This window comes from Eurosta solidaginis, chromosome 1 (genome assembly GCF_040869045.1).
Source record: "Eurosta solidaginis isolate ZX-2024a chromosome 1, ASM4086904v1, whole genome shotgun sequence".
Lineage (NCBI taxonomy): Eukaryota > Metazoa > Arthropoda > Insecta > Diptera > Tephritidae > Eurosta > Eurosta solidaginis.
The window spans coordinates 94,836,945-94,852,389 of NC_090319.1; the positions used below are offsets into that span (position 1 = coordinate 94,836,945).

The 15,445-nt window shown below is 35.5% G+C and overlaps 1 protein-coding gene across 3 annotated transcripts in view; it reads left to right on the plus strand.

The window, feature by feature from the left end:
* Gld (Glucose dehydrogenase) overlaps positions 1-15,445 on the plus strand; it is a 179,136-nt gene that overhangs the window by 86,287 nt on the left and 77,404 nt on the right. For all 3 annotated transcript variants that reach the window (XM_067759177.1, XM_067759176.1, XM_067759178.1), the window contains 2 exons: positions 8,117-8,561; positions 10,681-10,801. In XM_067759177.1, the coding sequence (XP_067615278.1) occupies positions 8,400-8,561; positions 10,681-10,801 (283 nt within the window). In that variant the 5' untranslated portion in view covers positions 8,117-8,399. The remainder of the gene's footprint in view (positions 1-8,116; positions 8,562-10,680; positions 10,802-15,445) is intronic.

A 15,445-nucleotide genomic window follows, 5' to 3' on the forward strand; every position in this document is an offset into this window, starting at 1 on the left:
GTTCCGAGTAAAAATAGACGGGATCGGTTAAAGACCACGCCAACTTTTATATATCAAGAATGCTTAAAAGAGTTGTAGGCTCACGCTGAGTATATAATGTTCGGTTACACCCGAATTTATACACCCTTAAAATAAATAAATGTAAGGCGCGATAACCTCCGCAGAGCTTCTCTTCCAATTTTCGTCGTGCTCCTCTTGATTTTCCCCACAAATTGGCCGGACGGGACCTACATGTTTTATGCCGACTCCGAACGGCATCTGCAAGGCATATGAATTTTCACTGAGAGCTTTTCATGGCAGAAATACACCCGGAGCGCTTGCGGGGACACTGCCGAGGGCCAGTGAATATATATTACTTGTTGAATATATTAGTACTAGCCGGACCCGTGCGCATCTTGCGCAGCAAAGTACAAAAGTCTCATATTAAATATTAACAGAAATCAGCTGTTATATCAATCAATCATATATCAATAAAAACTTACATGCGCCTCCGCTGCCATCTGGCGAATGCAGTGATAATCTAATCAAATATTCACAATAGTGCCTTAGTACAAATGGATTTTTTAGTGTGCTCACAATCGTTTATTTTTAACAAATTATTTTAATAAAATATAGCTAAACAAAAGCACTACGACCAATTATGCCCAAAGCTCACTAATAGCACGAATCTCCATCTTTACAACCAAAACTTTATTTATAGATTTTTAAAGATTTGGATTCCAAATAAGAGCGAAAAAGCGACCTGCACATAAAAAATCAATTAGAAATAATATATAAGATAATGCAAGACAAGGAAAGGAAAAAAAGAAAAGAGCGGAGGAGAAAGGAGAGATTAAAAGTCAACACCGAAGTCGGAACCTAAACCGAAGCCGAACGGAGTGTTATCAATTTTTCGATGAGTAATCGGTTTGTTTTCGACTTGTTATCAAATGTTATAAATTTGCTTTTTATAACAAAGGTTATTGACGTGTTATCGACTTCTTATCTTATATCTTTAAACGAGCAATTCTTGTTTGTTTGTATAGCCAAACGATCTCGGGAACGGCTCAACCGATTTAAATGAAATTTGGCCCATAGATAAAGTATCTAAGACTTTCTACATAGATGTTGCCACTCAGAATGTTTCACAAGGTTGCCACCTATTCGAAATTAAAAAAACAATTGCATGAGATATGCGGATATGGGTATCAAACGAAAGGTATTTCAATCCGCATTACAATGGGGATATTTTGAGTAGGGTTACCAATTAGGGTTGCCACTTATTCGAAATTTAAAAAAAAATTGCTTGAGATATGCCGATATGGGTATCAAACGAAAAGTATTTCACTCCGCATTACAATGGGGATATTTTGAGTAGGGTTGCCATTTAGGGTTGGCACCTATTCGAAATTAAAAAAAAAATTGCATGAGATATGCGGATATGGGTATCAAACGAAAGGTATTTCAATCCGCATTACAATAGGGAAATTTTTGAGTAGGGTTGTCATTTAGGGTTGCCACCTATTCGAAATTAAAAAAAATTGCATGAGATATGCCGATATGGGTATCAAACGAAAGGTATTTTACTCCGCATTACAATAGGGACATTTTTAGTAGGGTTCCCATTTAGGGTTGTCACCTACTGGAAATTTAAAAAAATGCATGATTTATGCCGATATGGGTATCAAACGAAAGGTATTTCACTCCGCATTACAATAGGCTCATTTTTGAGTAGAGTTGCCATTTAGGGTTGCCACCTATTCGAAATTAAAAAAAATTGCAATAGATATGCCGATATGGGTATCAAACAAAAGGTATTTCACTCCGCATTACAATAGGGACATTTCGAGTAGGGTTGCTATTTAGGGTTGCCACCTATTCGAAATTAAAAAAAATGGAGTGAAATATGCCGATATGGGTATCAAACGAAAGGTATTTCACTCCGCATTACAATAGGGGCATTTTTGAGTAGGGTTGCCATGTAGGGTTGGGGTAGTTAGACGAAATAGTACTCTACTTACTCATATTCTATTAAAGCTTTAAAGGAAAACATTAAAGTTAAAATTCTTCGTAAAAAAATCTTACACATGATTCGACTTAATTTTCCTAATTTCACACACGCACCGTGGCAAATTCTAGCAAAATATATTTAAATGCGTATTTTTGGCAAATATGAAATGAATAATTGCAATTTCTCACAGATTACTGTTAGAAAGATTTCTCACCGTAGCAAAAAGATATCTCACCAAGATAATTTTCTACCGTTGAACACTAGAGGCATATGTTTAATTTGAAAACGACATCTAACCATTTAACTACTTACCAACAGATGGCGCTTAGGGAAGTAAGTTGACATTTAATTAAACTAACTGATAGTTGTCATTCGTGAAATTTACAAGTTTTTGGAATGTAATAAAATTGTGAGACTTTCTTAGTGTATAACTAAAACATGTTTGAAATTAATAATTCGGCGCATGAAGATACTCGACCCAAAGAGCTCAGTTATCGATTTCACTAATTGTCATAACAATCCCTTATGCTATAGGCTGGAATTTGCCATTTCAAATTTTTCATTCCAGTTCATTTTGCGGTTAGTGTTTGATATGTTTTTGAAACCTATTTTTAAGGAAATCAAATATTGGTAAGTAAAAAATATATAATATATGTGAATAAAAAAAAAGGGAGAGTTTGATTGATGATGACATATATAACAAAGTAATTTATGCGGGCAAAGCTCGGTCGCCCAGGTACTTTTATATGTATATAGACACTGATAAAACTTTAATATAAAATATATGACACATCGGTAACCCGTTGATAGAAAGCAGATAGGGAACCAATAAGAACCCGATGACTCGGCGGTGAAAATCCGTTAACTCGATGTTAATTTCGATAATAAGCCGATAAAAAAACAACCCCTGAGCGAGCTCGAGTTAGTTTAAAAACCTCAGTTTTCTAAACGTAAACCTGTATGTTTTGTTCATTGAACTTTATGAGTACTTCGTGCTATGAATTTGTTTTTAATTTTAAAAATAGTATTTTAAGTACGCTAAGTCGCATTCTGGGACCTTCGGAACGTATAACTGTATATTATCGAGCGCATATTAAATTTAGCCAAGTAGAATGGGAATTGTTTCCTGAAATGGTTCCCGAATAGTACTTAAATTGAAAATACACATTTCAAAAGAGTTCACAAACAATTTTTTTTAGAAATGATAAACAATTCTGCAGAACAAATTAAGAATTAGGTCTATTAGAATTTTTCTTCGCCTGATTTCACCGCAGTCGGCGTGGTATACTTAAATGCTTTATTAAATAAGTTTATGTAAGTAATGATAATTTAGATTTACCAAAAACATAATATTTTTTTTAATTTTCCGCTTGTTATTACAAATTAATTATAACAACAACCATGAAATGATAAATCAAACAAAGTTTGCTATAAAAAAAGAAGCTTCTAAATAAGCGAGAAATAATAAAAAAAAACTCGTTAGCCAAAGTTTTGTAATTTTTCTTAAGCTAGTTTGGCAACTTTACGAGTATTCCAAACACAAAATACAATAGCAACAACTGCGCCGCTGGCATTGACGTTTGCAACATCTTCCATAAAACAAAACGAGTCTTACACACACACATATCAACATAAATAAACCAAAATACATAAAACTCACCAAAATGGTTTTGCTTCAATGTTTTTGTTGTTATTGTATTTATACATAAATTTCGATTTCATTACTACTTATTTTATGCATTTTTTTTTTTGTTGTTGCTATTGTTGTTGTTTTTTTTTTCATTGTGCCGTTGCTGTTTGTGGGCAATTTCTGTGGCCTTGTGGCAACAATAAATTAGAGCTACGGTAGCCATGTTTAGCTATCAGCAGCAGCAGCAGCAACAAAAACAGCAACACCATTGAGCCATCAGATTTCGGCAGCTTTTTGGTGTTTTTGTTATTTATTAATGTTCATTTGTTTATTTAGGTTTTTGTTTTTTTGGTTTTTTGTTTTGTTTACTTCTTTTCATGGTGCAAATATTTTACGACTAAGGTCGTGCGAATTTCGTGAAGAATATTTTGAATTTTTTTAAATAAAATTTTTTTAATATTTCATGAGTCCGTTAACATCTGTTATAGCAATTACGCAGTACAACTAAATAAGAGAGTAACAGAGTAACCATGGTAAAAATGAAAATGTTGAGTAAATCTTTAGCAACATGTTGCATCAACACATAGCAACTTCATCATGCTTGCGAGAAAAATGTGAAAAGGCGGAGGAAGGAGAAGTTTTGGAATTTTCAAATGTCAGTATGAAAATCTTCAGGATGGGACTCATAGATTCATAGGCGAGGCTCTGGCAAGGCCAAGTTCCTCATAAAATTTAAGGGTGGGAGTGCGGTTTGGTAGATTCAATGTAATGGTGCTATATCTATGTCCGGCAAAGCACCATCAAGATCTATAAAACTCCTCAAACCCCTCAGGGAGTGTGCTACAACTACAACAACTCTTCAGAGTTTTGTACACATGGTCAGAGAACACTAAGTGACCAAACTAATATTTAAATGCAAGCCTAAAATAAACTAGACGTGCTAGACAATAAGCTTGTTCAGAAAAATTTAACTGTGCGACGTCACCTTTCAGAAAAATACCATCCGTACCTTGTTGCAAAATTGCTGTTGTACAGTGTCCTTAATTAATCATTTATTTTTGGCTTATTTTATATTAAGGCTAAAGTTATAGTGTTATTTTGAAACCAACAATGCTTACTCATCAGAGATCTTTGTATTTTCTTTTTAAATTTTTCCTATAGGGAAGTAGATTTTCTGACCTCTTAACCCAATAGCGCACTTTATGACATCAATGAGCCTATATTTCTGTCTTTTGTACCCTCGAATTTACTTTCAGCCACATCTGTGAACAACTGGCTAACACTGACGGCTCTGTGAACTCTGAAGTAAATAATGGAAATAAGCCATCGAAAGCTGTTTTAGAAAACAACCAAACCAACTGCGAGCTATCTCGAACGGGAGTCGGCATCGAATGTTTTAGAAGAAATGGAAACATGCGTTCAATTTAAAAATGAATGCACAGCCAAGCCGTCAGAGAATCCTCATCTGAGAATTCAGTGAAAGCACGTACTAGTACCGAACTATATTCAAAAGCGCTCCATCCAGCACAAAGTGTACTCCATCTTTGCTGAGATAGGACATCTTTGAGATAGGACACAAACTTTGAATTGGGGCGTTTTTTCAAAAACTTTCTGAGATAGAACATTTGCGATCTGGCAGACGAGATAAGATCAGATGCAGTCGATATATAGTCAACAAATGTAAACATTCAGGATGAGTGCCCCTAAGGTGCTCGGAGGTTTGGAAGAACCAAACTCTAACTAGTTTGTTGAGGTATTACTGTCCCTTTGCAGCTGCAGTGATGTGGTGGAAGTGTTATATGGCGGAATGTGCTCTTCGAGTGCTTTTTTTTGATGTTTGGTTCATAGCGAACAAACACATAGTCTGTATTTTTAAGAAATAATTTTATTTTTCTTTAAATAATTTTGATTCTAACAGGATGAATAACTTTTTTAAAGCAAAAGTCGATCATAGCTGTTTAACCTAAAATTTTATTAGCTTTCAACGTATTTTGGCAAAATGCCGCGCCCATATTATAGATTCCTTCAAATTATATCAGTATTAACTATATCACATAGCGAAATTTAAAAAATGTAAAAAAACATTTTTAAATCGAGTCTTTCTGTATGGAGTTATAACACTAAATGGGTATTCAGCCACTCTAAAAGACTGACAAATAAAAAGGAGTGTCACTTGTTTCCTATTAGCCGCTACTTTTCTGAAAGTGTTAGGGATTTTCAGTATTAAAGCATGTTTCCAAAAAAATGTGATATGAAAATTTTTATTTGTGTAATGGTTGGCGCGCCCTTTTTTTGCTTTATCACACATCTCTTTGAAGGTATTTTTTATTTATCTTGTATGGGTTTTTATCAACTTCGGGTAACTACTTCCAGAAGGAAGTGCGAGTTGTGAACCCTACTAAGTAAAAAAACAAAACTTTGCCTAATAAAAAACATGCCGGGAAAAGTAAATGGCTGAACATACTCTATAATCTAGCTGCTTGCCCTGAAGATGGCACAACATCAAGGTGTTGTGTAGCGCGACCTTTTCAAGGGTTTGTCAGAGCAATTTTTATCTTCTTCAACCTAACTGCCAATCTCGTCTACCAACATAGAAACTTGTTTATTTAGCAAGTGAGGTTCTAGTGACTCCAAGCTTCTTACGAAAGTAGGGGTTGGATGACCTAGAACGCTCTAGATGTTTCTAAATGGCTGGACTAGTAGCTTAATCATTCTATGTGGTCATAAGCATTAACTGCCAAAGTTCTACGTAAAAGTTCGTAACTTTTCGTAAGTGGGTTTTACATCCATATGTAGACCCAGTTCTGAGATATAGACCCAAATGTGGAGAAGGAAGGAGAGAGTTATTCAAAAAGCCATAGGTGTAAAAAGAGGAAAATAAGAGATAAGAGTGGGGATCGGAGACGAAGAAAAGGAGAAGGGTGGGAGGAAAAAGAAAGGAAAGAAGGTGGGAGTAGGAAATGGTGATAGTGCGAGGGGAAGATACGAAGTCGACAAAAAAAAGATAAAAAGAGATGAAGAATAATATAGGGCGGTTAAGTTTAATTGGGAGTAGAAGAGAGAAAAATCGAAAAGAGAAAGAGAGAAGATACGGAGGAAAGAAAGGGATGAAACAGTTAGAGGAGGAGGTAGAGGCAAGAAGAAACATTTTTTTTACATAATCTATAATATGGCCAATTCGTATGTTTACTGAGAAAGTAGATGCATCAAGGAACATCTTAATTACCTATTTGAATCTTAAATGTTAAGGAAAATGTGATTTTAAAATATGTAAATACCTGCGTTAGTTTCATGTAGCTTCGTGGTGGTTTATATGAACATAGATATTAAAATCGGCAGGCCAAGCGAATATTTGGTATGGATGTTCCATATATGAGGAGAAGATAATGGTAACGATAGTAAAGGAGGAAAGCGATCCTCACTTTTGATATATAGGCAAACCAATTTTCGGGCAGAACAAAGTCTGCCGGGTACGCTGGTCTTCAATAAAACGGGATTATTCTTATTGCTTTAAATATATGAAAACATTTATTTGAAGCAATTCTTAATTTATAATTTATTTAATAATTTGGGAAACATTTTTAAACAACGTGACATCAGGACGGACAAGGCGACAGCTGTTTCGATTATACCTTGTAAATCTCTTCTTCTTTGAAAACCGCCTTACCAACGCATAACTTTACCATATGATGCCATACGAAATATGGACTATGAATAAAGAAAATATGCAAAGAAGGCAATTGGGACAAGGTTTACAACAACTAAGGCATGACGTGGCTGAATACGTTTGTGACACTTCAACCATCGTAGGAGTACGGGTTCAAATCCCACTCCCGGGAGAAAAGGCTTTGAGGAGATTTACAAGGTATAATCGAAACAGCTGTCGCCTTGTCCGTCCTGATGTCACGATCGACTGTCGATCATACATATCCATATGTTCCTGATGATGACTTCAGATGAAGTTGAAATATCGACCAAATAAATTATAAATGAATATAAACTAAAAAATAAGTTCTATTCATCTTGAAGCCTTTTAGCTCAATAAATCTAACAATTTAAAATGTTTTCTTTTTAATGCAAGTAGATTTTTGGACTACTTATAATGGCAACGCTGGGTTTTAGTAGTAAAATTCATGGTCAGTACTTTACAAGTCTGTTTAAAATAAATTTCGTATACATATTGACCAAAGGCAGGTACTTCAATCACTCCAATAAAATTTAACGTACTCTAATTTCAGTCTTCACTAATAACGGCAATTTACATATAAAAATGTATTATAATGATGCCATTAAGGTGCAAAATGCACTGAGTGCAAAATCAAAAAATTTATTTGAGATAAAATCGCGCACGTCGCTTAAATATAACGTTTAATCGCCTATAACGGTACTTATGTTATACTGACAGCACACACACACACACACTGCCTCACTACGAACAGCAAGATTTTTTTACTGATTTTAATTGCTTACTCATTTGCATTTTTTTTTTATTGCAGCGAACATAACAGCGAGACAAAATAAGAGCGAACAAAATTGGTCACAACAAACGTGCAGACAACAGACAGTCAAGCGCTAACAAACAGCCTATAAAGCAAAAACAAAAAAAAACAAACACATGTGAGAAAACCCAAAAAAAAATCAGAAAAACGTGCGGCTGTAGAAAAAAAATAATAATAAAAATTACAGTATTAAAGGCATAAGCAAATACAATATATAATACAAACACAGCAACAACAAATCATTTATTTAGCAAGCATTCAAGCAACAAGCAAAGTAAATATGTCAACCGGGCACTGTGATTGCCTGGTGAGCGTGCCAACCGGTCCCACATTGGCCTCCACCTGTGGCGGTAGCGCATTCATGCTCTTCATGGGTCTACTTGAAGTATTCGTACGTTCGCAATGCGATCTCGAGGATCCTTGTGGCCGTGCTACACCAAGGGTAAGTCGTAAAAAACAAACTGAAAAAAAAAACAAAAAATATTTGTATTTTTATTGCATGAAATGGTTTTTGTGTGATTGGTTTGGACATTTTAGACAAACGTAACAATTACCATGAAATTGTTTAACTAAAAAATGCTCGTACATAAATAATAAGACAAAGGCATGTAAGTAGTAAGCGGTGGTTAGAAAGCTTACATAATATTAAATGACTCTTGAACTTGACTCGTTACGTATGCGGCGTTTTCTAGAGTGTGTTCGATTATTTGGAAACTTGCTGGTCTTATGTATGTGAAAAATTTAAAAATTCAAACGGACATTTTTCCAAAATATCACTGCACAAATCGAAATTGATAGATTTACAATCGAAAAGTTATCGATTTAGTTTAAAAAGTTATGGATTTGTTACCTATTTATTTATTTTTATTTATGTTATCGATTATTTATGGAAAACTTATCGATTATCTATTCAAAAGTTACCGAAGTATTTGCAAAAAGTTTTGGATTTGTTATCGAAAATGGATCGATTTGTTTTTAAACAGATATCGATTTTAATCGAAATATTAGCGATTCTGATCGGAGTGCTTGTACTCGATTTCTGATAGGGCGACATCGATTTTTTATGAAACATGCCGATAAAACTTTAATTTAACATCGATGACACATCTATAACCCATCGATAAAATTCGGATAAGAAACCGATGAATCGGCCGATAACTCGACTATAACAACTCGTTATCGTTAATAAGCCGATAGTAAAACAATAACTTGTCGGTATCATTTGTTAGAGGCATTAAGCCGAAAGAAGTGCTTACCGCGACTTTACCGTTGATCCACACTCTCACTAAAGAATTCTGGTTTTATTTTTATTCTTTTGAACTATATCAAAGCTCTGAAGCAGTTTCGGTTTGGCACCATATTTTTATCTTGGCGGTCGTCTCAAGGCTATTTAGTTATTCTCGTTCTGAAAGTGAATTGTTTAAAAAAAAATTGTCTTTATAAAACTCTCTCCATGTCCGGTGTTCGACAATAGTACTCATTTTTGAGATGTTGGCTTGGAAGGTCTAAAAAAGGTGGGGTGACATAAGGTCAATAGTCACAGCGTCAATTGATCTTAAGACCACCACAAATGGCGATTCCATAAAGGGTTTTATGGGCCCTTCAAATGTCCATATAATCATAAGATGCTATCCTACGGAAGTTTTTTGCTTTTTTGCTGATCCTAAATTGCTGTAAATGGTTATGGTCTTTATCTCGAAATATAGTAATAAGGTCAAACGAAAATTTCCTAAATGGCCATAAAGTGAAATTAATAAAGGTCATACAGTCAAAAGACCCTGTGACTATTTGAAATTGTCATAAGGCCAGTTGATGATATAGCCATTTAAAGTGGTGATAACGTCAATTGACCTTTTGGCCGTTGACCTTATGTCACAACACTCGAAGGTCAACAACAAAATAAAAAACCTCCCCAGAGTGAATTAGACGAATACTTAATTGAATATGTTTGTTTACTTCAAAGAAATCCTCCCTCACAGTTTTAAATCCAATTTTTCACTGGAATGACACCAGAATATCGGAGACGCAGCAGCGCAAGCTTTTGCTTTGGAACAAACAAATACTTTCGCACAACTTTTACTGGTCTGTACTAAGTAATCTTTACATTCGACTATAGAATATAATAAAACTTAACTGTAAATTCACCAGTTGATTCACCATTTTGACCTTATGATGATGACATGAGTAGAATTTATGACCATTCCAGGAAAACAAAATGGTCATGATGTCTATAACGTTGATGGTTACACTAACCATTCGGAATTTGAAGCTGTGACCAATTCATATCTTCATAACTTCAATTGATCTTGGGGACAAAAGGTCAATTGACATTATGGCCGTTGTCCTTATGTATGCTTTAGATATTTTATTTTTGTTTACTTAAATAAATACGATTTATGATTAAACCTTTCAACATACTTTTAGCATAAATTTTATATGTTGTGTTTCTTGCAATAATCTTTGATTGTACGAGTATTACTAAAATTAGGATTTTTAACACCGTAACAACAAATCTGAAGTCACCAACAGTTATTTATTTGCATCTTCTTCTTGTGTGACAGTTTCGCTCGGAGCCAGACTTTGAATATGACTTTATCGTGATTGGTGGCGGTTCGGCTGGTTCGGTGGTGGCGGCGCGTCTGTCAGAGGTAGCGCAATGGAAAGTCTTACTAATCGAAGCGGGTAAGTGCTTATTTTCAGTAGCAAAATACTTTACTTTAAGGTTGATCTCATGCAAGTGACACACACGTGATAAATGTTCAAATAAGGCAAACAGGGTAGACAGAAACTGGCAAAGTAGACTGCAACCGACAGCAGGAATATAACAAGATAGGCCGACACTAATCTCACTTAGCCTAAAACTAACTTGCAAGGAAAAATTTATATTTAGAGAGTTTGCTGGGCATATCAAATGATTTGAAATATTTTCCAAGGCTCAGCTAACGGTTATATCAAGAAATTTTCGGTTATATTCCTGATTGATGGATCATATGCAGCTCCTGTCTCCTTTTGATATCTACCAAATGGATTGGGGCATCTATCTTGAATTCAGCCTTCTTCCCCAACTCATCGGCCATTTTGTTTCCTTCTATCCCTATCTATGCTCGTAAACTCAGTATAGATATATGGTCTGAACTAAGCGAAATCCAGCACTGGATATTCTTTTAATTTCAGGACACTTCTTGTTGAAGAACTGTGTGAGAATATTGCCTTAATCTCTACCTTTCTATCAATATATGTATATATTGACGCGACTGCAGCTCAAGCACAGTTTATCCAAAATGTCAGCTGCTTTCTTCACGGCTACAATTTCCGCCGTAAGCAATGCAGATATCTGGCAGCCTGCAGGATCCACTTATTTCTGGAGCGACTCAGTAAACAACAGAAGCAACTTCTTCCGTTAATTTTAAACAATCAGTATGGACGTTTATGGTATGTACTGCTATTACTACACCCTCGCATCTATTGTGGCCCAAAGATCTCTTTGGAAGCTCAGGCACGGGCTCATGTAGTCCATTGGTCTAATATTAGATGGCACTCATATGCTATGTCCATACGACCTGCACTAAAGCTGTCCCGAGACCTTAAGCCTTGTTGTTAACGCTATATTTTTGTTCATTAGCTCTAAGTATTTTTAAGGGCTCCTATTATGCTAATAATTAATATTCTGCATGCCCCCTTTATTTAGTTTCTTGATATACATACTTTTTTACATAGCTGTCCACTAAACGAAAACCCCATGGTAAAGTCTGGGCTTGAAAATTGCGAAAAATATCCAAAGAGAGGATTTGGGTGATAGGCTTCACGAGCATCCCAGCATCCTCATTTTTTTCATTCAGTGTTATGGAATCGCATCTACAGTGGAGCAGCAAGGAACGCAGTCGGCATGATATTGTGGTGCACTGTGGCTAGTCATGTCGGCAGGGCGGGGAAAGCGCAGAACTCATTCAAAACGCTTATAATTTCAAAATAAAATGACATCCGGCCAAACCGGATGCCATGGACAGACCGTTAAAACATTCAAACTGAAAATTCAAAAATTTAAAACAAACTAAACCCAAAAAAAAGGAACAAAAGTAACCGAACCGGAAATGACCGGTTATAATCGCTGAAAAGACGAAAAAAAAGCTGAAAATTGAGATGAAAAATAAAAAAAGCCAGAAATGACCGAATATACATAGGGGGCGCCGCGGGTGTTGTTGCGACGCCCGGTGCTTTACCCACCCTCAAATCCTTGGCCACCGACGCACCTATATTTCGGTGGCCCCTTACCTGATTACCTAAGTGCCTTCCAAATAATTCTAGACATCAGCATTCCCATTAGTACAAACTTTTTATTTACAGTTCATTAAAAAAAAAACCCAAATGATACAATTTTTGTTTGTTTTGTTTAATTAATATAACCCTACAGCTCATGGAAGCAATTCTTATGTTTCTACATACTAATTTTTGTACGAGGGAAAAGTTAAAGAAGAATTCTAAGCTTTTAATAAGAAATGGCTCTTTGTATTCGCAGTTTTAGCGATAAATATACTATGCTTTCAAACAATTGTAATTGTTATCAAACTTTTACGGTATTCTTGAGAATGTTCAATACATTTTACCTGCATCTGGACAAAAAAAAATTATTTGTATGTTTTCAACGCGTTTACTTACTTCACATTTAGTCCCTTTTATACGCGTTGTGTATATCACCTAAGAAAGTTATATAATAAAAACTATATTAAAAGCTTGCATGCAGTTCAGAATGGGCCTCATACCATCGGAAAGATACAGACTGAAATTTTCTAAATTAATTAGTTAAAATATACAGTATATTTACTTGCGAAGTTGAGAATTAAAGGAAGCTCTTATATGTATATCTATGTAAGTAAAAATGTACTAATTCTCGATAAGGGCAATTGAATATGGTTGGACACTCTTAATTAACACTGGTCAACAACATTTTTTTTATTGCTTTTGCACCCAGAAATAAGAATATGAACATAAAAAGTTTTTTATTTGGTTTTGTTCGAAAAAAATGAGAAAAACGAAAAAGATGAAAATTCATCAAAATTTGACATAGATTTGATTTATTCTAGTATAGTAAAAATCAATTTAAGATTTATTCTTATAAATTTAGTTTTAGAATACAGTAAATGTTTAAAAATGCTTTTTCCTGCTTTTCCTGCCATATTCGGTAACATTTTCTCTTATTAACGTCCAAATATAGTCCTCTTCATGCTTTCCGTATACTGGTAAAAAATTTTTTTTTTGTTGACCTGTGTAATATGTGTATATAGCATACGGATTAGCATGTATAGTCTCTTAAAGCTAAATATACATACATATATAGTCAATGCATTTATAATGATTATGCATTTGATATTAAATCCTTAATTTTATGCATTTGATTTTAAATTTAATAATCCGAAATTTTCAAATTGGGTTTGTAGTAAATATTAACGTTTCGACAATCAAGATCAAAGGGTGCAAAAAGTTCAATGCTTATTGGCCGTCAATGCAATAGTGCCCGCCTTTCAAAAGTGCGCTTACAATTTAAGTATATTTAAACCAATACGCCCTGGGCGTCATATACGTACCTAGTATATAAAGAATAAATTTTATGATAAAAAAAATTAAATGAAGTTCATATAATTTTATATATTTTCCCTTCTACGATTTTGCATGTACATACATTTATGCATATTTTAAATGGTGTTATCTCAAAAATTTATCATAAGTTCATTATTATTTATTACAGCAATGATCACGAAAATAGCATCGAAAATGAATAACACTTATTTTCGTTGAAAGTTCGAAAGTGTTCAAAAAAAAGCTTCACTAAAAGTTCAGCAAAAAAAACTTTCGAAACCACTGCCGAAAAATCTAATGTTGAAAAATAATGTTTACGAAAATCTCGCGGTTTTTTTTTTTTTTTTTTTTTTTTTTTTGACCTTCTACAGCCAAGCTTTAAGAACATTAAAAGTGTTAACAAATCGGTAGGTTCGAAACTTTCCCAAAAACCGTTGTTGGGAAGAAAAAAATCTCCTGTTCGAAAGATGTTTATGGCAATCTCGCAGTTTTGCTTAGAAATGTCATGAAGTTTTTGAGTTTTGCAAAATTAGCTTTTCGATGTTATTCGAACCAAGCATTGATTGTTTACAATAAAACTTCAAGACATTTTAGAAAAAGTTCGAGAAAAAAAATATTCGAAAATCAACGGGAAAACTTCGACACTTGCTCAAAACAATCTTCAGAAAAAAAAATCTGACTTTTTAAAACAGTTTACCAGTTTTATGAAAATCTCTAAGTTTTAATTAATTTCATCTAAATTGTAACTACAAGAGGCCTTACAAATTATGTGAAGGGAAAAATTTGGTTTTCCGTATCACGGAACGAACTCACCGCTTAGGCTGTAGTTGTTGTGTTGTTGCTGCTTTTGGCGTTGCAAGGCCGACTAGTTGTTGCGGCTGCAGTTGTGATAGCTGGTGATGTTGCAGCAGGCCTATGTTCGACGGCCCTGCTGTTGTTGTTACTAAGGCTGGTGGTAGTGGTAAGCTTGGTGGTGTTGCAGCAGGCCTATATTCGGCGGCCCTGCTGTTGTTGTTTGTAGCTGGTGCTGTTGTTATAGGTTGTTGTCGTTGCGCTGTCGATGATGTAACGCGCGGCGATGGCGCGCTGGTGGTTGTTGCGCTCGAAGATGGCGCCGTCGAGTATGGTAGCGTGCGCAGTGTAGTGCACTGGTGGTTGGTGGCGCTCAAAGACGGCGCAGACGGTGATTATAGCGCGCGTGGTGTAGTGGTTGGTTATGGCTGTGTGTTGGCGCTGTCGATGATGGTGGCGCGCGGTCTTGGCGTCCGGTGTTGCACTGTCGACGATGGTGGCAACGCGTGCTGTTGTTGCGCTGTTGTGGTGCTGATGATGGTATTAGCGCGTGGAGTTGGCGCTGTGGATGGTGGTAGCGCGCGGTGGTTATTGTGGCCGCCTGATTTTGGTGCTAGCCGAATCGTGATGCGCTCGCCTGCGTCTTGTGGCCAATCGTCGGGGCGTTGGTGGTGGTGTGGGGTACAATATTGGCGGTGTTGCCTGCTGTAATGGTCTTAGGCCAATTTATGTATGTATGTGCATGTGATGAATAGGCGATTTTCGAAGTTATACGGTGGATAATCTCGCACGCATGTATGTATGTGTTCATGTCTTATGCAGTATTACATGGTTAATTTATGCTTAAGAATTTGTCAATATTGCTTCACATGTTAAGCATAAATCAAATGTTTTCAGGAGTTCAACAAATTTTCCACGTGAAACAAAACACTTCGCAATCGCCTGCTTCTTCTTGCGCTT